The 27,071-nt window shown below is 37.6% G+C and overlaps 1 protein-coding gene across 3 annotated transcripts in view; it reads left to right on the top strand.

The window, feature by feature from the left end:
- The first annotated feature begins 643 nt into the window (after window positions 1-643).
- Window positions 644-27,071, top strand: part of SACS (sacsin molecular chaperone) — an 83,783-nt gene continuing 57,355 nt past the window's right edge. For 2 of the 3 annotated variants that reach the window (XM_019736495.3, XM_019736497.3), the window contains exons 1-2: window positions 644-776; window positions 14,238-14,786. In XM_019736495.3, coding sequence (XP_019592054.3) covers window positions 14,767-14,786 — 20 coding nt within the window. In that variant the 5' untranslated portion in view covers window positions 644-776; window positions 14,238-14,766. The other variant, XM_074330035.2, reaches the window with a different exon arrangement.

A 27,071-nucleotide genomic window follows, 5' to 3' on the forward strand; every position in this document is an offset into this window, starting at 1 on the left:
TGAAGGGGAGTAAAGGAGGCTGTTTAAAAAACAGGCTCCCTTGGTATTTCACATCCCCATTTGTAGGAAGCAAGACAATAGAGTTCTATTTGATTTATTACAATATTTTTTATCATTAAATTGACAGTAACAGTGAAAAGTTAAAACACCTCACAGCTATAGAGCATTTCGCAGTTTATGAAAGCATGTTGAGTGGATGCCTGTTTTAGAAGCTTTGGAACATCATACCCAAATCCAAATAAAATACAAAAGTGCTTTGTAACCTATAACCTGCAATGCAAACATTATGTATTATTGTATTTTACCAGCAAGTGTGTAGCTGATGTTTTTGAATTTAATTTTGGCAAATGATCAGGTTTCCAGGCTGGGCATTGCCTGGTCACAACTCTTCATTTTCCACGAAGTAAATGAGATCCAAGAGTGACTTGTCTAAGGTCATGAGGCCAGTGTTTAATAGAGCCAGCCATGCCTAACTTCTAAAATTAATCTTTGCCACTGAGGAGAATAGAAAATTCATTTACTGTTATCTTGCATCTTCAGTGAGCAACCATGCTGCATTTTGCAGCATTATTGAAACTAAGGTTGATGATAGTCCTATCTCTTTAAAAAGAAAAAAAAAAAAAAGTCCGCTGGGGGTTGGGGGTGGGGGGGCTGCTGACTGCGGCATCTCATCCAGTCAGTCTGGACCCAGTGCAGCTGCGGTGGCAGTCACGCTGGAACCTGCTGATGTGACAAAGGAAAACAAAGGCGCGGGGACACGATGCTGACAGCTATCAGTAAGTCTTTGAGGATCCAGATAGATAACAAATGAGAAGGGAATATGAAGGAGCTTAGAAATAAGCCGGCGCCACAATTTGATCAGTCATTCAGTCCTCTGCAAATTGGGCTGGAACCAGGTCAGTCAGTCATTGCAGTTTTTTTGTGGAGACCGTTGGCCGCTTTCCTAAGGTCCAGCTTTGTTAGAGGATAGTCTTCTTTAACGTGTTGTGCAGCTGTGAGTAATGGGTGCTTTTTAAAATTGGGGCTGGCAGGCTGGGGATTGCGGGTGAGGTGCCAGCTACAGAGTTACTAGAGATCCACGCTGGTCAAGATGCTCAGACAAGCCGGCTTTGTCATTTTAATTCCCACCCAGGATTGCAGTGCTTGCTCACACTGGGCCTACTGCTGTAATCCAATGTGGGGTCAAGAGTTCTGTTGAACAAGAGTGGGAGATCCTCAAAGTAGCTTCTAGTTTAATTTACAGTAATTGTCCTCATTTTAAACAGCATGCCTTTAAATGATTCCACACGTCATAGTTACCTTATATAATAATATTTGAAAAATCTGCTTTTACTTAAAAGCATTTTACTTAGTTATTTAATTGTATTGTAATAAGGGATCATTAAATTCTTAGAAAGAGTATGGCAGTTTTAACAACACAAATCTCTTGCTGTTTTTTATGTCCTTAAAACAAAGTTGATACCTCACTGAAGAGTGCTAGATTCATTTCTAACATGCCAATTGTTTTGGCTTTAATTTTATCCTCTCTGTGGAGTGAAAGCCTGTTCCGGTTATGTAAAAGGCACAAAGCAGGTTAATTCTGTGGTTGCCCAGCACAGCTGCTGGGAAGTTATACTGAAGGGGAGTTCTTTATTTCTCCACCAATGCAGATAAAAGTAATTGCCACTTCATCCCATCTTGTTTGTCACGTGAAAAGTAAATTTTCCGCATTGTTTTGTTAAGCTACTCATTAATAATCATATACATACTAGGTTAATGCAAGTTCAGTATGTCCCAGTGGTTTTTCTTATGACTAACCAGCTTTCCCTCCCTAATCTTGCATGGAAGTCTTACTTCATGCTGTGGATAAATGACAGCCAGTTCCTTTTCCCTTTTCCTCTGTGGCCATCCATCCCTTTCATCCCTTCTTTACCTTTCCTAGCTTTTTGGGCTGGCCAATTTCCCCCTTTTCTGGCTAGATCCAGGCTCCTTCAGTCTCCCTTTCAAACAAACCTAACCCAATTTTCCAAATTCCCATATTTTCCTTGTAATTCAGTTGGTTTGTAAGATCTTTCCCACGATTAATACGGTATTTTGTTTTCTTCACATACTAGGAAGAAAAGCCCGATTACAACTTTTTAAGACCGGGGTTAGCTTACCTCAGAAGCATGGCATTGTTGCCTTATGCTGGATTTGCTCTCAGAAGCCTTAGGTTCAAATCTGCCATAACCTAGCTTAGCAGCCACTGAAAATTCATTTAACTTCTGTAAGCCCCAGTGCCTTTCTGTGTTAGAGATGATGGCAGCCACTGTTCACACAATTGTCATAGAGTTGGAATGAGGTAATATATGTGAAAGGACAGTGCTGGGTACAGGGTAGCTATTTAGCAGGTGTTTTGTCCTTTTCCTATTCAGCCCACCCATCGATCTATCTACTCATCCATGGGGAAGCACGCTGACGTGGTTTCTCATGCCGTTCCTCTAAAGGAATGAATTTTGAAATGATCATTTGACCAAATAATCAGCTCCAACCAAGCACAAAACATATATTCAGTCCTTGCTCAGGATGTCTTCCCTATAAAAGTACGGTTGATAACTCCATGCTGCCTTGGGAGTGTCCTGTTGGAGGAGGGAAAGCCAGCTCCCTTTGCACAGCCCCTGGGGAATCCTGTCTGATGGCAGCAGGGATGCTGTTGTTGACCGTCCTGCTGTGAGCGCAAGTGAGGACCGCTACATGTGATTGATGCAAAGGGCGCCCAATCGGAAATCAGAACAATTCCCATGGCTCCTCTGATTTTGGACAACTTGGGTGGCAATTTGCTCTAGTATTGCTGATCCAGTTACTATTATAGTTTCTGCCTTATATGCCTTTCTCCTCTCCCCTTGCTACCGTTGCTTAAACGCTACACTCAGCACATTGTGTCAGATTTAAAAGTCTAGGATGGAGCTGTTCCACTTGTACTTAAAGGGGAACATCATGGAGTTGGAAGAAGCCCTGGATTGGAAACAGAGGGAGGTGGCTCTAGCTGTGCCTTTGCTTTTTGTGCTAACTGGAAAGTCATTTAACCTCATCTCTAGGATAAGAGGTATGGAGTAGATAATTCTAAATTTCCTTCAAGTTCTGGATACATGATCCATATAGTTCTCTGTGGAGTAGACTCAGTTTAGAACAATTATTCGATCAAAAATGTGTTGTCTGTTTTCATTCTCACAATAGCTGTATGAAACAGGCAATCCCATTTTGCAGATTATAAAATGTAAGATTGCAAGAGAGTAGAACCCCAACTATTTTTTTATTTGTATAAAAAGAGGGTTGACTGGATGATATCTAAGTTTGCTTTTCTTGCTGAACATCAGCGAATCCTCAGGTTGCAAACCCTGTGCTCTGCTCCCCACACGACCGAGTCACCGCTCATCATCTCCGTTTTGAACGGAGAAATCTGTCCCACTTACAGCAACTTCACATCCAGACAAACATTCGTTTTATATATTCTGCTCTGGATGATACGAGTCTGTTGTCTAGTCCAGAAAAATATGGGCTCTGCAGTCCATGTATCCTTTTCACGTGTTCTGAAACTACAACATTTTAAAATAAGTCAAAGCCACTCTAGTATCGTTATGGGTGATCACTTCAACTTCGTAGATTTCTTTCTTTTGTTAAAGTACTAAGTGTTAGAGAGGAGCACATATTTGAATTTTTAGGTATCGGGAATTTCAGCACAATTTTACGTAGTAGTAGATGTTCAGCTTTTCTTGTGTTTTTAATTCAATGATAAATTTAACCATTAAAAAATCCTATTAGGGTTATCAGATAAAATACAGGAAATATTGAATAAGATATACATATGCGTATAACAAAAGAGCTGTTTTGTTATTTATTTGAAATTCGAACTTAGCTAAGCATAGTTTTATTTACTAAACCTGGCAACCCTATATAAACAGAAGCTTAATTGATGAATTAAATAATACTTTGAGTTTATGAATATTAATTTGTTAGGTTTTTAAGCTTAAAACATAAATCATATCCAATCTACCAATTTTCCATAATATGCCAAATAGCTCACTAGTTTTATTTATTAATGTTTTTGTTTATTGCATTTTAAGTTAAGTGACTATCCTCAGAAATTCTCATCCTGAAGAACATAGTATTATGTCCACCTCACCTTCATATTTCCTGAAGACCCTGCTACTGAATGAAAAAGAAAGCAAAAATCCAAATTTCTAATATATTTTCATTTAGAGCCAGATAAACTTGGTTTTAAAAATTGGCTCTACATCATGCTAGCTCTGATACTTCACCTCCCAGAACTTGAATTTCCTCCTTAAATGGGACTGATAATGGGTTAATCATCCCACAGCAGTGCTCAGAGGCAGGTAAGGAAAGGGTCTGGCATGGCTTTACATGGCGGGCTCCCCAAGGAAATGTTGGGTTTTAAGTGAATGAAAGAATACTCTTTCTCCCTTCAAAAAGCTAGATAATAATAATAGTAGTCAGATAATATCAAATGAGATATATTTTAATCACATAATCCATTTTTAATATATAATTTTTAAAAAGATGTATTGGGATGGAATTCACATACCATCCATTCCGCCCCTGTGGTATATATTATTTTCATGTAAAATTTTATCTTTGAAGATAAATCGAACTTTTAAAGGCAAACCTAAGACTGAGGAGCTTCTAGACCAGTGCTAGCCACCTCCCCACCCCTGCTTCCCATAATTCTCTCTGCTGATTGACAGGCTGTGAGCTGAGGCTAGATCAACTCAATGTAAGATCTGCTATAAAAGTATATGTGTATTTTTATTACCTGGAAATTGGCCAAAGTAACTAAATTATTCACTCTTTATTGAACTTTCTGCATTCATGGTCCTGAAAGTGACCGAGTAGCAGATTCAAAGATGAATAAGACGTCCTTGAGGAACTTTAGTAGACCAGGAAGATTTGTATAACACAGAAGCCATTTGGAACACTGAAGAAATAAGTTACATATTTTCCTTATCAAATTTGAAATACACTATCTTTTCTATTGTACATTTTACATGGAAATATTTAATTGCACACACACACACATCCCTTTAGCTTTACCTTTGGTGCTCTATAAAGTGCATTTATGTACATATTCAGTTCCAACGATGTATATTTGAGGTCAAATAATGGCTGTAGTGACCATTGGTACGTTCTACAACAGATTGTACCAATCCAGTTCTGTCATTAATGACATCGCAATTCTTGCTATGTCTTACCTTTTGGTTATTGATTTAGAGGGTGAATTAATCTGACTTGTTCATTTTGCAAAGATACCATTTTAAACTCCTTGCTGACTCATGTTTTGTTCTGACATCAAAAAGGGCATGGTGATTATTCTGAGGGTAATTCCAGTGGAGGCTTTCTGTGGGCTTGGAGGATATCTGTATGTGGCTTCTTGTTTTTGTAATGTTAGGTACTTTCAAGGGTAAATTTTCACCACATCACAGAGGATTTAGCTGTGAACTTGTTTGGTCACACATGATAAAAAGCCACATTGATTTTTAATTCCCACATTTAGATGGATGTATATCCCATTCTCAGGAGATCTCCAAAGGCAGTTCTGGCTCTCCTCTTTGCTATAAATGGGTTAAGAGACTGTTTCTAAAATAACTAAAGCTATTGTGATAGGTAAAGCTACACAGGTAGCTTTCAATGCAGCACTAACAACAGTGAAAGCAGAAGGGGTCCCCCCACTCCCCGATGGGCTTGTTTCGTCCAGGACATGCCTCCCCTACTCCATTAAGATGGGTTTTTTTCTAGTTCTAAGTCTGCACAAAGGATGAGGTTCTGAAACTTAACAGACGCCCTTGCACAAAGAGAAAGGACATCATACTGAAGAGGATTGAATACTAAGGTTAGCTCCTGATTGTATTTTTAATCTCATCCCTGTAAGAAAGATCTTTCTTTTCATTCTCTCGGGTGACAGCCAGGAGTCTGTGGACTAGTTCCTAGGAAGTTTGCTTTGCCCTCCTTCCTCTGGTCAAGTCCATCTTCTTACACCTTAGGAACCCCTTCATCTTCCCGTGCGCTTCTCCCTGCCTACATCTACCAATGGGCGGCTTTGGGTTAAGGGCACATCAGCAGTTATTTATACAATGGTCATGATTTAATGATGCCCTGAGTCTCGGGGCTGTTCCTGTTTCAAGTACTATAACTCAAAGAAATGTTCACCTCAGTGAGTAAGTGAAGCTGCCATGTTTCTTTCCTACTCTTTAATTGAGATCATATATAGTGCCAAATCCACCGACTATGGGAAATGACCAGGAGGCGAAAATAGGATATTTTCACCAGGAGGGTGAAGAGGTCACTGAATGGACACACTGTGCTTCTATTATCCATGGGCAGCGACTTCAGGTTTTAGAGCCAAATGAATGGTTCCACAGCTGGTGACGATGGCTGTCCAAGCCCCGTTCCCTGATGGCAATTACAGAGCATCCATTGTTTGGGCCCATGATGCATGAGAGGAGGACATGAATCCGTGATGGGAGAATATCACGAACACATTTCATGTCACTTCATGTCTTCAAGAATATCACGTGAGCAAAAAGAGTGCCTCCAATATTTACAAAAACCACCTGCAAACCTTTTAGACACAGTTGAATTCAGTCTTTGTGAGGATCCTGTACGTGGATAGGGCAGGTTAGTCCTGTTTTACGGACAAGGAATGTTGGGCACAGAGAGCTTATATGATTCTCACGTCGTGGTCTCCATCATGCCACACCACCCCCCAAATGGTATGGTGTGGAGGCAGCTTTCTTCTCCCTTGGGGAAGGAGTGGAGAGAGGAAGAAACAATATGTGAGTGCCTGCATTGTGTCAGGCACTCAATAGCAGGGAATAAGGGAAGAGCTGGGAGCCAGAGGATCTGGGCTTACGGCCCAGTACCCGGTGTGGGATATTGCTTGACTTTGCTGAACACCAATTTCCTTATCTGTGAAACAGAATTAATAATTTCCTACCAAATCACCAGGCAGTTATGAGCCTGAGGTAACATAATATCTATGAAATCACTTTAGCAAATTAAAATAGCATATCTCTACAAAAAATAGTCTTACTATGCTGCATTTTGATTTTATGCTCAATTACATTTCAATTGTATGTAAAATTGAGGATATACTAATATTTTTGGCCATGTTAATGAACTACATAAACATGAAATTATTGTGAAGCAGGAAAAAATAGCAGGTTTATTATATCATGATTAATTTGATTGTCTTATTCAGGAACTGTCTTAAATTTATTAGCAATGGATAGTTTCGAATGCTTGCATTTCTTATTTTTAAATTGTATTAGACTGCTCTTCAATCATATTAGATGCAATAAAAAAGTCTACTAGCTTTTATCCTCCATGCAATGTCATTGTTAAAGATTTATAAAAGTAAATATGTGATATATTGAAGCATTCAAAAATTGATGCATTATCAGATGAGGATTATATACAAGAGGAACATCAAACATATAAGTATAAAAATCCTATATAATGTTAATCACACAATCAGTAAGGAACAAAAGCATTTCTGTGGTTTAAAATAAAAATGAAATAGAACTAAATATATATTTAATGACAAGCAGAGATATTCTTTGCATATATGCTCATATATCTGCATATGCAGAATTTTTAATTATGGTACATCAGAAAATGGATATTTGTTGAATTGAATATGGGTGTGTGTGTGTGTGTGTGTGTGTGTGTGTGTGTAAGAAATCTCGAATTGGAAATTTTTATATTTCTATTGCCTATATTGTAAATCTGGGATTAGTACACAGTAATCATGAGAATAAATAAAACAATATATAATAAATGCTTTGGAACTGTTCATGTGTTCTACACATTTCAATACTATTATATGAAAAATGGTCTGATTTATCAGAGAAACTCCCTAAACTATGGGCTTAGAGCTTGTATTGGAGCTGCGTCACTTCCTCGGTGTGACCTTGCAGTGACATACTGTGTTTCCCCTAAAATAAGACCTAGCCGGACCGTTAGCTCTAACGCATCTTTTGGAGCAAAAATTAATATAAGACCCAGTATTGTATTGTATTGTATTGTATTGTATTGTATTGTATTGTATTGTATTGTATTGTATTGTATTATATAAGACTGGGTCTCATTTTATAGTAAAATATGACTAGGTCTTATATTAACTTTTGCTCCAAAAGACGCATTAGAGCTGATGGTCCGGCTAGGTCTTATTTTTGGGAAAACATGGTAGTACCCCAAGAGGCACTCTGATGGGGTGCACACTCTCCCTCCTATGCTGTGACTGCAGAGGTAGAGTTTTCAAAGACTGACTTGTTTGTGGCACCACTGTAGACTGGCCCTGGGAATTTTGGTCACCTTGTGCCCTTTTCTATGACCTAAGAGCCTGAGAGTTTTCTTTAACCTCTGTAAACATCAGTCTCTTAACCTGTAAAATAAAGATATCTGGTCTACCTCTTTATAAAGTTGTCTTGACAGTCACATGAGACAATGTATACAATTGTAAAGGACTACACAAACATAGGTACTATTATTTAAATACCACATGTAGAATTTCATATTCATTAAGGTTTACCAGTTTACATTAAGGTTTACATGGTTTGCCAGTACCATGTGGATCTTTGGAAGACTAAGGAATACTTTGGAAAGCTTGGGGAATAAGTTCTCATGGAGTGTTTCACAAGGCGTGGGACGCACGACCTGATGGCAGTGAGAGGGTGGTTGGTGTTCAGGGAAGAAGTAGGTGCTACTCAGGTAGGCACCAAAAAAATGAAATTATGCAGTGAGGAGAGAACCCTTTTGCCAATCCGTTCACTGTTTGTCTCTCTTCCCTTTCCCTTCCCCTCCCTTCTTTCTGAAAAAAAACAAACAAAAAAAACACTTCATTATGTAGGCTCTATTCAAAATAAAACTTATTACTGAAATATTTTACATTTTTTTATACAAAATCTGGAATGGTTTTGTATTTACATCTTGATTCCGATTAGCCTCATTTCAAGTACTCATGGGGCTACTTGGAGAAAGAAACTATTTCAGAGATGTCATCCTATAGTCTCCATTAAGGTATAAAACTATTTGCAATATTATCCCATGTATGAGACACAATTTATAATACAAATTTAATTTTTGTTATTGTTAAATGAAAATATTACAGGTACAAAAGAGTATATACAAATTAGAGTCTTTTGCCCACTTTTCTTTTACGTTGTTTCTTGTTTTATTTTCAAGAGTTCTCTATATATTCTAGACACAAAACCTTTGTCAATTACATGTGTGGCAAATTCATTGTTCTGATTTATCTGGCTTGCTTTTGGTGACCAAAAGTTCTATTTTAATGTAGTTTGAATGTGACCATCTTTTCTTTTATGGTTAGTGCTTTCTGTTTGTTGTTTTAGGAATTCTTCTCTACCCTCAGGTCATAAAGATATTGTGTTATATTTCTTTCTGAAAACTTTAAGGTTTAATTTTCTTACTATGCCCTTAATCACCTAGAGTTGGTATTTGTGCACAGTGTGAGGTACAGATAAATTTTTGTTTCTATGTGATAACCATTTGTCCCAGTGATATTTTTTGTATGGTACAGGTTTCCCCAGTGAACTCTACAAATACCTCTGTCATTGCAATAATGCATGGATCTGTTTCTAAGCTCTTTACTCTATTGTTTCTACATGAAAGCCACACTAACTTTGTTATTAGAGTTTGATATTAAGGTTTGTAAGGAAAGTAAGTTTTTTTTCCCTTATGCTTCCGAAGGACTGTCTTTATTCATGTCCCTTTGTTCTTCCAAAAAACTTTTAGAATCAACTTGTCAAGATTCATGTTTTAGATGAATTTGTTTATTTATTTATTTGGTTGTTGGATTTGGGTTGGAATTCCTTTGAATTAAAAGATCAGTTTGAGGAGAGTTGACATTTCAATGATATTGAGCCTTCCTGCCCATCATGTACGTATGTCCATTTTTCTTTTTAAGGGACTTTTGCATGTCTTTTGTCAAAGTTTATAGATTTTCTAAATTTTTTATAAAAGTTCTTTTGTTATAATTATTTCAAGATAACTTATTTTTCCTTACTATTATAAATGGCTATCTTTTCAAAAAATACAGAGGGTGCCAAAAAAATGTATACACATTTTAAGAACGAAAAACTGTATTAAAATTGTAATACTCAATATATACTGATAACAAAAGATGAGTACACACGTTTGACTTGTGCAATTACAAGAGGTGCTCAAAGTGTCCAGACACTTCTGATTATGGTGAATTACTGCTTGAGCAATGTTGACCAAAGTGTCCACTTGTATACAGTTTTTTGGCAATCCCGTATTTTAAAATACTTGGTTTTAAAAATTCTTGCTGGTACGTAGAAATACAATTGAATTTATATCAATAATCTCGATAAGCTCTATGATTATGCTAATTTCTCTAAATTTTGTTGGAATATTCCATCTGTGAATACTGATAGTTTTGTTTCCCCTCTCCCTCCCCCGCTCTTCCTTGTTCCTCTGTTCCTTTTTCTGTCGTGTACTGGCTAGCAACTCTGGTAAAATGTGAATAGAAATGGAAACAGAAAAGACTATCCATGTCGCTGTTAAGCATGAGGTTTGCCTTTAGTTTGCCCTTTAAAGAAGTTCTCATCTACTTCTTGTTTATTAAAAGGTTTTTCTTTCCTTTGTTTTTTTTTCCTTTTGTTTTTAATCATTAATAGACATTAGATTTTTATCCTCTGATAAATCCAATCAATGTGGTCATCAGGTAGTCTCTTTTTTATACATTGCTGGATTCAACTTGCGTTAATATGTAATCGGAATTTCTGCATCTATGTTTATGAATGAGATTAGCAAGTAAGTGTCCTTTTTTGTATTGTTCCAATCTGGTTTAGATAACCTAGTTTGGGAATATCACCAGCCCCATGAATCTATTTGGACACATTGCCTGTTTTTCTGTTCTCTGGTAGAATTTGTAAGATATTAGAGTTATCTGTTTAGTGACTATTTGGTAGAGCTCACCAATAAAATCATTTAGTTTAATGTTTTCTCCATAGAGGGATTTTAGATATCAGTGATTGAATTTATTTATTAGGATTGACTTATTTCTTGGATTAATTTTGTTATTTTATATTTTTTTCAGGAATTTGTCCATTTTCAAATTTTTCAAATTCATTACTTTCAAGTTCTTATAATAGTCTCTTATCTTTTTAATTTCTGATGCATTCCAGTTTTCATTCCAACATTGGTTTTTTTGTTGTTGTTTGTGTGTGTGTGTGACTTCTTTGTTTTTATCTTGTTCAGCCTTGCCACAGGTTGGCCAATATTATTAGTCTTCTTAAGGACTAACATTTGATTTTGCTAATATTTCCCTTGTATCTTTGTTTCTAGTTCATTAATTCTGCTGCCGTCTTTATTTCCTGTTGTCTTTGGGTTTATCCCCATTACCTTTTTTGCTAAGTTCTTGAAATGGACACTTAAAGTTCAACCTTTCCTCTTTCTGAATGAAATCACTAAAGGCTATAAATGTTCCCATAAATTTAGTAATCCACATATAAAAATGTGTTTTAATTTTTCAGTTACAGTCTACATTCAATATTATGTTAGTTTCAGGTGTATAGTACAGTTACTTTTCCCCATTTTTAATTAAGAGTGAGCAAGTCAAAAACTTAGTGTGTTTTGTGGGCACTTGTATCCAACCAAAATTTAAAAAGATTCCATTTGTGTTCATTTTTATATTTATTTTTAGACTTGGCATCTATTTGTGGCACATGATACTGGGTTTCCATTTATGGTGTGGATGGAAAGTTTCCTTTTATAATACATTAAATAGAGAGCAATTTTAAGGAAAATATTAAGTAAGTAATCAAGCAGGGATACACAAATAGGCCAAAGAACCCCAAAGTGGTCTGTTGTATCTCAAATATGATAAAGATTAAGGGGGTGACTATCAGTGACTAGTTTGGGAAACTGATGATGTTCCAGGCACCAACCTGTCTTCTCTCATCCACAGGCAAGATGATCTCATTGACATATGCAATTGTTCAGTCAAAGGGGGTACTTTCTGAATAATCAGAGCATAAGATAGGTCTTGGGGAGATGAACATACACAATATTCCAGTGTCCAAAAAAGGAATAACAGTTTTTGAAATTCTAAATTGTGAGTTAGATGTTAATTGTAAAAGTGATATAAAATGAAAGATTGGATTATTGGAAAGAGAGAGAGGGAGTTCAAGAGCTATTAGACAAGGACATAGCAGTGATTCCATCAAGAACATGTCAATGACATGTTAATGGACTTCTCCTTTTAACAAAATTATTAGACTGGCAGCTCAGGGGAGGTCAGGAAAAAGACTACATTGTGGCTTTCATAATTCATTGGGCAAAGTCACGTATCCTGCTAGAAATCATAAAAATAAATGTGCTTGATAATAGTACATTTATAAGGGCTCAGAGTTATTTAGGGAAAGCTATTCGAAGACTGTGTTTGTAGCGAAGATATCATTGTCCATCTGGAGGAAAGTTATAATAATTTGCCCCAGGGCTCTACGCTGTTTAGCATTTTTATCAAACACACCAGGTGATATAAAGCTAATTAATATTTCAGATTACAGGATATATATCTTTAAAGATATTGATAAATTAGAATCAGAGGTTAAGCATGAATGTGCACTATTTCACCTTAGATCAATACTTCTATTTCCCTCGAATGTTCCCATAGACGCAGAACATCATGAACAAATAATTCCAGATTTCCCTTGGAGTCTCATATTTTATCACCAACACTCATGCAAAACTGCAAACATTCATATTTTATGGTCATATTTAGAATGACAGTTTATTGGCAAGCACTTTTTTTTATTTAGAATACATATTTGGATTAATTCCTATTCTCAGAATTGTAGATGAGTTAAAAATATATACTTGTCTAGAATCACAGCATTTTAGAAGTGTTAATAACTTAAAACACCTATTCCAATCCCTTTTTTTTACAGATAAAGAAATTGATCCTAGTCCTCTACTGTATTATAACTAACCTCTCTTAATCTAAACATTTCAAATTGAAGAGACCAATTTTTAAAATCTATTACACAATAGCTTCCATCCTCTTGCTAATATAAGTCCTTAATTTAATTTTGATTCTTAATTTTAATTTTAAATCTAGAATTTCTTCAATTCTTGACATGTGACAATCAAAATTTCATGATATATATTTTATATGAAGTAACAAAAAGTTTGGATTGGTTCATTTCAGTTACTCTCCCTCATGATGCATAGTAATATTTTTATTATAGCAAGTACCTGAGGAAGTGTTTACGAGGAAGAGTTTCCAGTGAGTTTTGAGTTCTTTTCCTGGGTTTTAGTGAACACATCCAAGAAGCTATAGTGTTATAAGTTCCATTTAGATTATTATCTCTGTATTACTTTGTCCGCAACGAAACATTGTTGGATAACAGAAACAGAATAAGAAGTCCAGGGCTGGTTTTCCAGTTTCCAACCTGTCACTTCCTAGGCTAGTGAACTTAAAACAGTTACTTACCTTCCTGCATCCAAGTTTCTTTAACATATTAGCAATTCTACCTTTCCTGTTCTGTCTCCCTCAAAGAACCATTAAATGTGATAATACCTAAGAGTGCACCTTGAAAATTATCAAGTATTTATAATTATGATAGTTGCATAAATGGGTAGAAAATTCAATCTCATGTGTCCCTCTGGTTTATCATTGTGGTAAAAGTTTGTCATTTTTTTCCTAGTTTATTTCTTAAAATGTTGACTGTTGCAGGCACCAACAAGTTGTTGAGAATATTACTTGAAAAATTAAGACTTTAAGTAGACACATTTCCTCTTCTTTTTCTAACATAGATGTTTCACTTTCAAACATGAGTTACATTATATGTAAATTCATAAGTTTGGATTTAAGGGTACTGTTCCTGAAAAAAGGCACATTGTGTGAAGCATATATTTCTACATAGAAGCCAATGAAAAGAAATGCATAGGGAATGAGAACATGAAACTAAATTAAGTAGTATGTTTTTTGTTTATAGACACTGCCATGTCTAGTTCCACATGTGCGTTTGTTGGTTGTGAGACGAGGGATAAATGCCATGCCATCTGGTAGGGCTGTGGTGTAACCAGCAGTTTATAATTAGAAAGTCACTGGAACTGAGAACCATGGTTGTCCTCCACAAGGAGTTACGTTTTAAGAGCAATTACTTCGAGTACTTTTCCCTACTCCTTCCTTTACCCTTCCTTGATTTTTCTTTCAGGATCACAGAAGTAATGCCAAGATGCAGGTGTCACCAGAGCAAGAAGAAAGTCACTGACCACCGAGGACTTTACATCTGCTGAAATGAGGGTGAGAAACACCCACCCTAAGAACGGCTACACCATTTTACCCCATCACCTTCAAAAAGAGATACGGGAAATTCTCAGATGAAAATAGCTTATTTTTTGTTTTGGAGAAAACCCCAAAATCATTAGCTGATCAATACTTTTTTATGTTAAGAACTTCTGTGTGTTGTTGGATCACATCTGTATGTTGTTGGAGGCATAACCCAAGGAGGCAAGCCCTTTCAGAGACTGGTGAGTCATATTTCAAGGAACGCAAACACAAAATGTGACAATGCTTTTGGACATCGGATGATGAATGGACACTGAGGAGAAAGCAGGCTTTTCACTGGCCGGGCAGAGCTGAACTTGGAGTACACGTTTAAAGGAAACACAAACCAAAAACACACAGAAGAAAGAAAAATATTTTCATGGTTTTCACAGACAAATATTCCAGGGGAAGTGATAATGGAGACCAAGGATAATCGGTAAATGAGTTAATGTTTTAAATTACAACAGTTTGCATTGAGATTTTAATGCTTGTGGGGTTTTCTCAAATGAGACATAGGATGGCAAAAACAAATGAAAGGTATCTAGAGGTAAAAGTGAATCAACTATAGATACTTCAGTTTTAACTGGAATTGTGTATGTAACATTTCAAGTTAAGGGTTGGAAACCATTCCTTACATTTGTCCAGGTGGTTTGGATTTTCTCTCTCAAGGACAGTTGACTAGATGTATTCCACTTTCTCCTTCATCAAATGTATATATTAGTGCCTCTTACTGAACATATGTTTATCTGGACAGTATTAAATAAACAACAGTAAAGTACTTAGAATTGTATCAAATACACTGAGAAAGAAGAAAGAGAGAGAGCACTCTGCTTTTCCTTTTTAAACTATGATGATTAAAGTTTATGCTTGTTCCTTTCCTCAAATTTATTTGCTATTTTATAAGAAGGTATTGCTATTTTTACAAGCTGGAGGATTTATGCACAAACATAATGTTAATATATATTTATCATTATTCCTTAAATTTCTATGCGCTCTTTTTTTCCCTTAAGCATATGACAAAATACTCTTTCATTGATTTTGACTGCTGTATTCAAATAGTACATCTAATAATTGCAATTTTAGTGCCAGAAACATGAGGTAAGACTTTACATCTTGTAACCGAATCCTATTAACAGAAAAGAATTTTTAAATTTGGCTTTCCAAATTTGAAACATTGAAAAAATTCAATATTTGTTTTTCTCTTAACCTTTTGAAATTTTTACTCGTTAGACAGAGGAAGTAAGCATAAGTTTTTCAAGAGAACTTGCCTCTTAACAAATCAGAATTAATTTTGTGACTGATTGTTATTTAAATATGTGAATGCACAAAGGTATTGAGACTACTTAGCGTGTTTAATTTTTATTGAAATATTGGGATATTTTATGTTTTCTGTATTATCTAGTATTATAAGAAGCATCTGAAATGAATTTTCTTACTATTACTGATGCTAAGTTGTTTAAACATGAGCAAAGTATACTCATGTGTCATCACACATGTTATATCACAATATTTCTGTGAAAATTTCTTTTTACCTTCTAAAGTGCTTCCATATAGTGCTTTCCCCTTCGTTTTGAAAGTAGGTATTTTTTCAAATTAAAGGTGAATTCATTTTCATTCACCTTATCAGTAAGCTGATTTGTTAGAAATAATTTCATTTATAGTTTATTTTAAAAGCAGTAATTATATAGAATCATTGATACTTACACTAAGTATAAATTTTCAACAAAAATCAGGATTGATTTGAAGCATCTAATAGATGTTGGGAAAAAAACCTGATTAGATTGTCTTTGTAATCACTAGGTGACAAATTCTATTTGTAGCTAGAAAAAATTTAAATTAACTGAGAGAATCTTTGCAGAGGTTTATATTATATAGGTTGGATACTTTAGAATTTCCTCAGAACTTATATTTACTTAATGTTAAAATGTCAGTGAGTGGATATAGCCACATTTATGAATACACAGGATAGAGCACCTGGGTTGAAAGTCAAGGCATCAATTTAAGATTATTTTTATAGACACAGTTTTATTAAGACATTTAAAACCTGCCTTATTACTAAGATCATAACCATGTGGAACTTGACTGCCTGGTCTCCTTGTTCCTGGGGCAAGACAATAATTTTTAAGGCTAAAAAACGTCTAATGTATACTTCTTGATCTCTGGGGTCTTGTGTCCCGAGTTCCCAGGGGCTTGTGTGAGTGGTAGAGGTTTACTCAGAGTCACCCCATTAACTTACAGGGCCTTCCCAGGACACTAGCTTTATGTAAATATTTTGGGGAAAAAGTTAGATTATCCATCTGATAAGCATTCTAAAATGTTATGCTAAAATAAAAGCAGATACATTATTGAAGATAGCATCTAAATATTTAAGGTAAAAGTTGAGACAATCTCTCTTGTTGAAGGCCCTCTTGGGATTGGTTCCCTCTCCATTGCCTTCAGGAAGATTCTGGAGCATCAGTCAGTACGTGACAGTGCAGAGAGCAGATTCCAGGATATGGAGTGTGGATCAGGTTTGGGGAAACCGCTGCTTAGGATGCCAAGGAAACCATTGTAGGTACGATGTGCTAAGAAGCTGGGCATATTTGGGATTGATTCAAGCTAGTGGCAATATCTAAGAGGGCCTCTCTTGGGGATCTCATTTAATAGATGAGAAAACTGAAGTCAAGTGACTTGTTCCAACTCATAGGGTTGGTTAAAGAAAAGAATATTCTCACCCTTGTTAAAATGGTAAGGAAGACTTTTTTTTAAGGACAATCACAATAGTTGTCAAGACCACTGCAACAGGGGAGAGAGATGGGGCTTAAGTCTGAATATAGCAGAGAGCTGGGGATTTATAGCCAATGAACAGAATAAGGGGATCAGTGGATGGCAAATTAATATGAGGAGACATCAAGGGTGGGGTTTCTTGCTAAACTGACTTGACTGGGTTCTTGCTGAAGGCAAACTAGGGTGATCCGGTCTTAAGGGGGGTGGGGATGAAGAATTTCATTAGCATTGAGGGTCATCAGATATTAAGAGTGAGGGATTCCTGCTCAACTGACTTAGCAGGATTCTTAGTAAAACTGGAAGAGCCAGGTCAAAGCCAGAGCTCAAGGACAAGGCCGAGTTGACAAGAAGGCTCAGAGGAGCCTTCTGAAGTTTCATCAAGGAGACAGACTTTGTCAGGTTCAAGCCCAGTCAGGACGGGACCCACCTCTCCTGTCTCCCTCCAGGGTTTGCCCTATGTATCTGGCTCTACATCTAACCTGGGATTGCAATGTGGCACTTCCACTTAGGATTCTCCAAACAAACTTTCGTCCTTCAAATGGTTCAATCAACGACCATATATTGAGCGTTTATTATTTGCCAGGTCCTTGGAATACATCAGGGAATGAAAGTGATATAGATATTAACTTTGGGGAAATTTACCTTTTAGCAGGGGAAGACAGAATAAATCTAATCAATGATTAAATTATACGGTACCTTATGTGGTGGACCAAAAGGAATGGTAGGCCAGGAAAATGAGGTGGGTTGTGTAGGGACATCTGTCACAAGTTTAAATAGAATGGTCAAGGCAGACCTCATGGCGAAGGTGAAATCTGAGCAAACACTTGGAAGAGGTAAGAGAAGTAACTGTAAGTTATTTATGGAAAGAATGTTCCAGATCGGGGAACATGTACAAGGCCCCCAGGTGGGAGCTGCTGGGCAAGTTTACGAACACGGAGGAGCTGGGCATACTAAAGTGAAGTGAGACAGGGCCAGGAAAGTTGACATGTGGTTGACAAGGTAGCCAGGCACCAGATCGCTGTGAAAGAAATGGGGACCATTGTAGGGTTTTAAGGAGTGACATGATCTGACATGTTTTTTTTTTTTTTCCAGTTAATGATTTTAAAAATTGAAGTGTAGTTGGTATACAACATTTTATTAGTTATATTAGTTTCAGGTGTACAATATAGTGACTCAACATTTTTATGTCTTTCAATGCAATCACCCCACTAATTCTAGTAATCATCTGTTGATTTGCATTTTTAAAGTATTCCTCTAGTGGCTGTGTAGAGGTGCAGGGGTAGAAGTGGGGAAACCCATTATAGGCTGTTGTAACAATCCAGATGATGGCGGCTGTGGCCAGGATAGTAGCATGTGGAGGTAATTACCTACTATCTCTATGGTGGTTTATGTGTCAGTCTCTTTAGCGAGGCTGTGAGAATATCTTTACCATCTGACAGTGTGAATACATTTAAGATGAAGAGCAACAAACAGATTATGATGGGTGTTGTGTCATTTTCCCAACAACAATCAATAGCCAGATTTTCCAATACCAACTGGTGTCCAACAATTCAACTCAATTCTGATGCCAAGTACGCAGAGTGGGCACAAACCCCACAGGTTAAGGGCTCAGTCCTGTAAGACTGTCCCCCCCTCAGGTATCAGCTACAAACGAAATCCCCTACAAATTTGGGGATTCCTATGACTCTTCCCACCTCAGGTTCAATAATTCACTAGAACAACTCAGAACTCAGAAAGTTCTTTACTTATGTTACAGTTTATTATAAAGGTATGAGCCAGGAACAGCCAAATGGAAGAGATACCTAGGTCAAGATTTGGGGCCAGGGGTTGTGCAGAGCTTCTGTGCCCTTTTCAGGTGTACCACCCTCCCAGCACCTGGATGTGTTCACCAACTTGGAATCTCCCTTTCCCTTGTTTCAGAGTTATTTTCAATGTTTCATTATGTAGATATTGTTGATTAAACCACTGACCATTGGAGATTGAACTCAACGTCTAGCCTCTCTCCTCTCCCTGAAGGTCAGGGCTGGGGCTGAAACTTCTAACCCTCTAATATCATAGTGGGGTCCTTTGGTGAATAACCCCCATCCTGAAGCTATCCAAGGGCTCTGCCATGTGTTATCTCATTAGCGTATAAAATACTCATAACACTCACGAAATTCTAAGAGTTTTAGGAGCTCTGTGCCAGGACCTGGAGACAAAGACCAAATATATGTTTTTTACCATACCACAATGGAGGTAACAAAAAATTCAGATGGGAGAGCAGAGTCCAGTGTCCAGGAAAGCAGGCAAATAAACTGGGTCCAAGTGTAGGAAAAGTAAGTCCAGACAGAGAAGAGCAGGTGGGCAACAGAGAGCCAAGGAAACAAGGCAGCCCTGTACTTCTGCTGAGTTACAGGAGTGGACTTAGGCTTGGAGCCATGAAGCCAGTGGCAGAAATAGAGCCAGAGTGTCAGGGATCCAAAGAAAGAACAAGTGGATTAGCAATTATTTCACACCTCCTCGGCTGCAGTAGTTCACAAGGTCAGTTACTATTTATACCCACATCTCCATGACTCCAAACCTCCCCGTGCCTGAAAAGACCTTAACCCTCATTCTCCTCTCTTCTGCTTAAATTCTTCCCTAGTTATTCTGGGTGTCCTCAGGGCAGTGACCTCCCATAGGGGCTCAGGAACAAACTTGCACATGGTCTTTCGACTTGAGCCTCTCAGTCAAGGGGGCTTGTCATGGCTTCTGCAGCTGGTGCCTCTGTCAGATGTTCCCCCTGTACCCAATAGACCCCTTGAGCCTAAAGTGACTCTGCAACCTGTGGGAAGGGAGATGAATGGCTCCTCTGTAAGCCTGTGCTAACACAGTTTTGCAGGATGGAAGAAATGTGGATGGACTTAGTCCTAGCCAGTATTTCATGAACACTGTGCCTTCACCTTCTGTCCTCAGAGGCTCAAAACCAGTCCCTCTTGTGTGACCAGAGAAGGGAGGGTGGGTCCTATCCTGTCCCTTCTATGTCTTCTCTCTCTCCTCTTTTCCTTAGATACCTCTACATCTAAACAAAAGAAAACCAACTCTCAGCAAATATCCACCCAGCTCCTTTAAGAGAAAACAAACTGTGGAATGAAAAGAGTGTAAACTTTTGAGTCAGACATATTAGGTTTGAAACTCAGCTTTGCCATTGGATAGTCATGTGGCTTTGAATATAGGGGAAATCATGCTTATAATATTATAAAATTAGAGATCATGCATGTAAAACAACTTGCATAGTATCTGACACAGAGTACCCAAGAAAAGGAAGCCATCGTTATGACTCCATTCTCTAGTAACTAGCACAAAGTCTGGCCATCCTTTGACTTCCTCTCCCACACCCCAAAACGCTGTCACCGTGCAAGTGTTACAGGAAAGGTGCTGCCCGCTACTCTCCCGGCCTAATGAGCTGTTGCAGACCCATGGGCCTCCTCCCTGTAGGTTGGTTGTGGGGAGTTTCCTTCCTGCCACGATCATCTTCTCAGTGTGTCCTTGTATGCCATGGTCTGTTTGGGGGAGGGTCTTATTGAGTGTCTTTGGCCATCGAATAGGAAATACAAGATACAGAGAAGGGCCTAGGGAGAATCCTGGTGAATATCACTCAGTATATTTACAAAAAGAATCATCCAAAGCTGCCAGGATGACTCCTCACAATTGGTGCTCCTCCACAAGTGGTGATGAAAAGACCAGCTTGGTTTCTGCACAGCTCCCTGCGAAGGGTTCCAGCAGCAGCTACCATCTTCCTGGTTTCTGGGAGAGGGCAACCTCAGCCTGCATGTGTGATGCTCAGCTCTTCCATGGAGTATCTGTGGCCTGTCTGTTCTGCAACAGGTGACTTACTATTAGTGCTGTCAACTTCAGAAGGGTAAGAATCCATCCTCCTTGTGTAAGGGAAGAAATTTGGTGAAGGAAGGAGGGAAAAACACACTGATGAGTGAGTGCTTTGCAGTGTTTTCTGGCCAGTTAGGCATGCTGCTGCTTTTCACAATAGTGAGTTTGATTCACCCTCTCCTTTGTAGGTAGAATAGGCGATCAGGCTGCATTGAGTGGTCTATCAGCCAGGGCCCCCACAGTCTACTTAGGATAACTTAAGGGTTTATATGCAAAGGAACCATGAGAAATCACCAGGGAACCTGAGGCTAGAAACAGTGGCTTTGTTACTTCTCAAGATCCAAGGGACTAAGAATAGGAGAAATTGCCTGAACCTTGATGGATGAGACTGTAGAGTCAGACCCCTTGAGAAAGGCAGTGACCTTTGATTGAAAGACACAATCAGGGTGAGGCTGGGGGATGGGTTTCGGGGAAAGGACTTTCCTGACCTCACTCTCATCCCTTCTTCTTACCTTCTGCTGGGGCTTCTATCAGCCAACTCGGCGTGCAGCCCCGGGACTCTGTGGAACAGTGTGGAGAAAGGGTCTAAGTGGCAAAGGGATGATATTTGGTATATGTGGAGAGATGCTTGGGCTTTCATGCTCTTTACCCAGAATTGATAGAAATTCTATGCTTGGCCGTGGTGCCTCTTTACCTCTTTAAAAAATTTTTATCATGAAAAATCTCAGGTATACATAGAAACAGAGGAAACTATTACAATAAACACCTGTATACCCATTGTGTAGATTCAACAATTGTTGAAATTTTGCCCAATTTGTTCCAATCCCACTTTTTCTGTGCTTCAGCACGTTCAAAAAATTCTAGAATCCTATTTTGCGCTGGTCCCATTCAAGGCCTGTGGCATGCAGCTGTGTGGGGCACCTCTCAAACTGTACAATGATCTTCCAAAGGGGCCTTAGGCCTGCTATACTCCAGGCAGGTTTGTGTGAGAAAAGGAGGGACTTCTGTGTGTGGGGACAGAGGAGCTCAGTTCAATCACCCGAAGGTATCAAAAAGGACAGTGAGGAACGGTCATAGCAATAAAAATGCTTTTGTGATTTAACGTGTATGGGTTTTGGAATCGTTTCCATATAGGCACTACTTAGGAAGGTCCCCTTCACTGGAAAATCAACAGGTAGTTTTTCATGATAATGATGTAGAATTAATTGATTACCCAACATAAGACATTAGGATTTTATATCATTTACTGACTCTCCTGGGGGGAGAGGGAATGTCATATAGAAATGATAACTTAGAGTCAAATTGACTCAAGATTTTTTTTTAAGTTAAAGAGTAGGAAAGATGATTTATTTGTGAAGCTTTAATATAAATTACTCTCAGTTCTAGTCTGTTATGATTGAAAATAGTAGCCATAAGAAAAACAGTGCAGAAACACAACACTAATTCTTTTCAGAGCCAAACACAATCTGAAGCCTACTGTAGCTCCTAGACTAAATAAATACGTTCTATAGAAAGACCTCTCATAGAATGAATACGAAAAAAAAAATCCCTTGAAAAATCTTAGAAAAATCTAAAAAACAGAAAAGCTGTATAAAAGTGATTGCATATTATTGTGATCTCTGGCACATGTAGGCATAACCAAACAATTTGACCTTTTGACAGAAAATTAATTTGCCCCCTTTCCTGCCCCCCAAAAAGAAAAAAGGAAGAAAAGAATTGACCCTTCTCATGTTGCAAGAAAGTGGTAGCTAAATGCAGAGTCCAAAACACAACAGATTTCAGACACTGTAATTTGCTCTTTTCATCTGTGGAGAAGAATGGAAGCAAAGGTGTGCTTCAAAGAGAATACAGACCCCTATACATGTGTACTGTCTTTTTTTTTTGCCCCCACCTCCCTGGGTTTTTTTAAGCCATTGTTTCTCAGTCTAGCTGTGGGGTGCAGCTCCCTGGCCCATGCTGGTATTATGTGCCTTGCGCTCCACCCAGCAGTCGGTCGCTGGTCATTGATCAGCCGCTCACAGCAGCTCTTGGCTGCCAGCCACGGCTGCCGTTGGTGGGAATCGAACCTGCGGCCTTCAGCGTTAGGAGCATGGCACTCCAACCGCCTGAGTCACCTGGCCACCCCGTCTTTTTATTTTTTAATTAGGGAAGGCTTAGCTCAGACCTTCAGTTGAGTCACAGAAGGAGAGGATAGATGATTTGCAAGGAGAACATGTGCTTTGCAGACGTATTAAGTGCGAAGGCAATTCATTGTTTCTCTCTTTCCACTGACCAGTCATTGAAATTGGCAAACAGTCATTTTTATATCTACATTTTACTAATTAATAGTACCTTATCATATTCTTTGGATCCATAGGTCATGTTACAATAAGAGCTTGTTAAAGACCCTTATTTCCTATTCTGGCACCGTGACTTGTAACTATGCGTTTTGAAAGGAAGTACCCAATTTCCTTTAACTTATTTAGTGAAGACTGCTCAGAGGTTTAGGTTCAGGATCTTTCAGCCCATTCCCTTGATTCCTAAAGTGGCTTGCCCATGATTAAGTTGTCTTCTTCACCTTCTGTGTCCAGTCAGTTGACTGTTTAAGCCACACCTTGTTGTTGGTGTTTTATTTTCACTTTAAGATCTTTAAAATGGAATAATGAACATTTTCTAATTTATAATCTTTCTTATGGGTTGTCACATATTATAAAATGGTAGTTTTTAAATACATTATTTCTCATAATTAAAAAGGATTTTTAAGTTTAAGGCATTTTAAGTGTAAGGAAGGAGTTAAGGCGCAAGTGCCTGGTAAGGAAGAGCATCGTTGAATGACACTGCCCTTCCAGATTCTTCTACTCTGGAGATGCTCCTCATGAGCTGTATCGCCAGAACTCACACCATCACTCTACACAGATGAATGGTACTTTCACAGATAAATGGTTAAATATCAGCCACATATTAAGACCAAAGAGAAATGTTTAGGGTGACCAGACAAACCAGCTGCTCTCTAAGAGGTCTTTGAGCTCCTGAGTGAAGCTTAGAACAATAAGAATTCAGAAAATGCTAACATCATTGACAACAATTTTTTTTTGGATTTTGCACAAATGCAATCATTTCTCCATCCTCTGATCTTTCATAGTCTGGATCCCAACTTTCCCTTGGCCCTGGTGCTTTCTTCACTGTTACTTCCCCAAACATATGTGTAGTGAAGGAATACACCTCTTCCCAAGCTTTGAAAAATTGTTTTGAAGTTCGCCAATGAAAGGCTAGATCAACTCACAATTTCATCTAATGCCAGATTATTAATATCTGTCCATTAAGAGAACTGTTCAAGAAAAGAAAAGTTAAAAACGACCCACTTTTCTCCTAAATCTTAATTTTTACAGAGGTGGCCAAGTGCTTTATTGAATGGTCATGAGAAACCAAGTATGTGAAAACCACAGCAATCACATATTTGGCAGTGCACGATGTGAAACATAGAATGACATATGAGAGACTAGTCAACTAGGGGGTTTCAATAGTTAATGAATAAAGGAAATTAATTCCTTATTCGATCACTCATAAGTGGAACTTAAGTGCTGAACATTTTCAAGAAGATAGAGGTCTCTTTTCATTGGCTCGACTAGGGAAAGCTATGGGTTCTTCTGGCTGGGCATTGATTGATGGGTAGAAGCCCAATAGTGTTATTAAGGTTTTCCCACCTCTGATGTGTTTTATATCTGTCTAACGAAATGTGAAGAAGTGTTTCCAACACTCAATTCATGCACCTAAATGTCTTAAATGTAAGATCAGTGCTTCCCTGTTACATGATCCGAGTCTGAATTTCTAGTCTCTCATTGACTCTCCAGAGAAAGAGACCTTGAGATTACCCTGCTTACTTATTTCAGTCCTATTCACTCCATATGCTCTTACTGGGTTGTGCCAGGTACTGGAGAAAGGATGCCAAGACCTAGTTCCTGTTCTTAAGATGTTCCCAGTCTCCAGAGGGGGACACAACCACGTAAATACATGGTTTATGTAATGTGGAAAGATTTGAGATCAATGGATATAAGAAAGGAGACATAAACTTTATTTGTCATCGACCCAATCCCAGTTTTTTTTTAACAGTTTTGGGTAGAGAGGGAAGGTTTCACAATTGAAGTGACATTTGAGCTGGGCAAACAGTGATGGATAAAGGGTATAACAGGTAAGAGGAGGAAGATGCAGCAAGAAGAAACATAATGTGCAGAGAAATGTGCAAAAATAAGTATAAAGATATCATCTGCAGAGCTCTGGGAAGATGTCCAAGAAGGAGGGGTGGGGATAAGTCTGGCAGCCCTGTCTTTGAAGCATTTGGACTTTACCATGCAGGTAACTTGGAGTACTGAATATCATTATGACAGGGAGAGGTTTAGTCATACTCCATTATGCGATAACTTGGTGGGAAAATGAAGGATTGATTGGAGGAGAAAGGATTTGGGGCAGTGAGAATAGTTGTGACGCTGACCTAGTGGTTTTAGTATGAGAGGGGAAGGACCTGAACCAATACAAACAAGAGGAGGGAATGGATTCAAAAGATATTTAGCATGGATGAGCACTTACACACAATTACCGTATTTCCCTGAAAATAAGACCTAGCTGGGCAATCAGCTCTAATGTATCTTTTGGAGCAAAAATTAACATGACCGAGTCTTACATTATATTATATATTACATTATATATTATATTATATAAGACCGGGTCTTATGTTAATTCTCGCTCCAAAAATACATTAGAGCTGATTGTCCAGCTAGGTCTTATTTTCGGGGAAACAGGGTAGATGTGTAAGTAAAGGGATTACTGAGAATGATCAACATTTCTTTCGTAGAATATTTGTTTTTGTCTATAACATCTGCAGATTATGTAACCAAAAATGGAAAATATTTAGAAAACAGAAAAGTAACTAAAGTCTTAAAAAACAAACACACAATGTTAATTACCAATTAAAAGTATTGTCTGAAGTATATTTTATTGCCCTAAATAGTTCTCTAATTGATGAGCTTTTAATGTAAATTACTTCTCAATTATAATTATAGATAATATAGAAATAGTAAACAATCAAACAATTTGTTTGGATTTAGATTTGGGTGAATTCTGAAAAAAGTATACATTTGAATATTATTAAAAGCTTTCTCTATTTAAGAATTTTTCTCCTTAGAGCTTCAGAAATATTCATTTTTATAAGCAGTGAGTAAATTAACATCTTCTTTTTCCACTTTATAATTGTCTAATGAAATCCTATCAAGAGAAAATTTAAAATGGTTTAGGAAATTAGCAAAATGTAGGATTTTAACAGATGAAGCTTCTATTCAATTGTAGTACTCATGTAAAATCCAGTTGTTTTGTTCTTTTATGGATTCATTCCCAATTTTCCATAAAAAACTCCCTTGGCCTATTTCTAACTAGCATTTTCTTTGTGTCTCCTCCAGCAGAGGTTGCCTGCCAGAAATTATTAATATAATTGTTCTCCAAGACAGCAATGTGTGCAACCATTTAAAACCCTCCACGTGAAGAAGACTGTAGCATGCTTCTCTTTTAATACAAAGAAAAGAAAAAAATAGAGAGTTATTTTCACAAGTTCACAGATCTGTAATTTTGTGGACATGGTTTCTTTGATTCCTATTTCCCAGTTATTGTGGAATCGGCCCTGCACAGAGATAAAATAATGATCACCCTTTTAACTCTTCATTGACAATACCTCTCCAATCCAGATAGAAATGGGATACATAAGAGTGTTTTTTTATTTAAAAAAGACTTTAATGAACATAAGCAAGAAATATTAAAGATAAAATATGACAGAAATACGATTCCCATTTATTTTTCACAAATAAATTGTTATTTCTCATATACTTCTCAGAGGATATTAGTTTAATCAAATTATGATCTAGGAATTCTATCTGAGACACCATTTCAAAACTAAATAAAGGGGAGTGTATTTTTAAACAAGTAACTCAACTGGCTATAATTAACTAAATAGAAGTAGTTAATCATAAACTCTCCCACTTTTTGCTGCATGTCTGTGTCTCTATTTTGTAATTCATACTTGTATATTTATCACATACGTTTAGAAGTGTTTTCCAGTGTCTGTGTTTTGGGTGGGGTGGGGTGG

This window comes from Rhinolophus sinicus, chromosome 16, assembly GCF_057876585.1.
Source record: "Rhinolophus sinicus isolate RSI-liver-muscle chromosome 16, RSI-T2T, whole genome shotgun sequence".
NCBI lineage: Eukaryota > Metazoa > Chordata > Mammalia > Chiroptera > Rhinolophidae > Rhinolophus > Rhinolophus sinicus.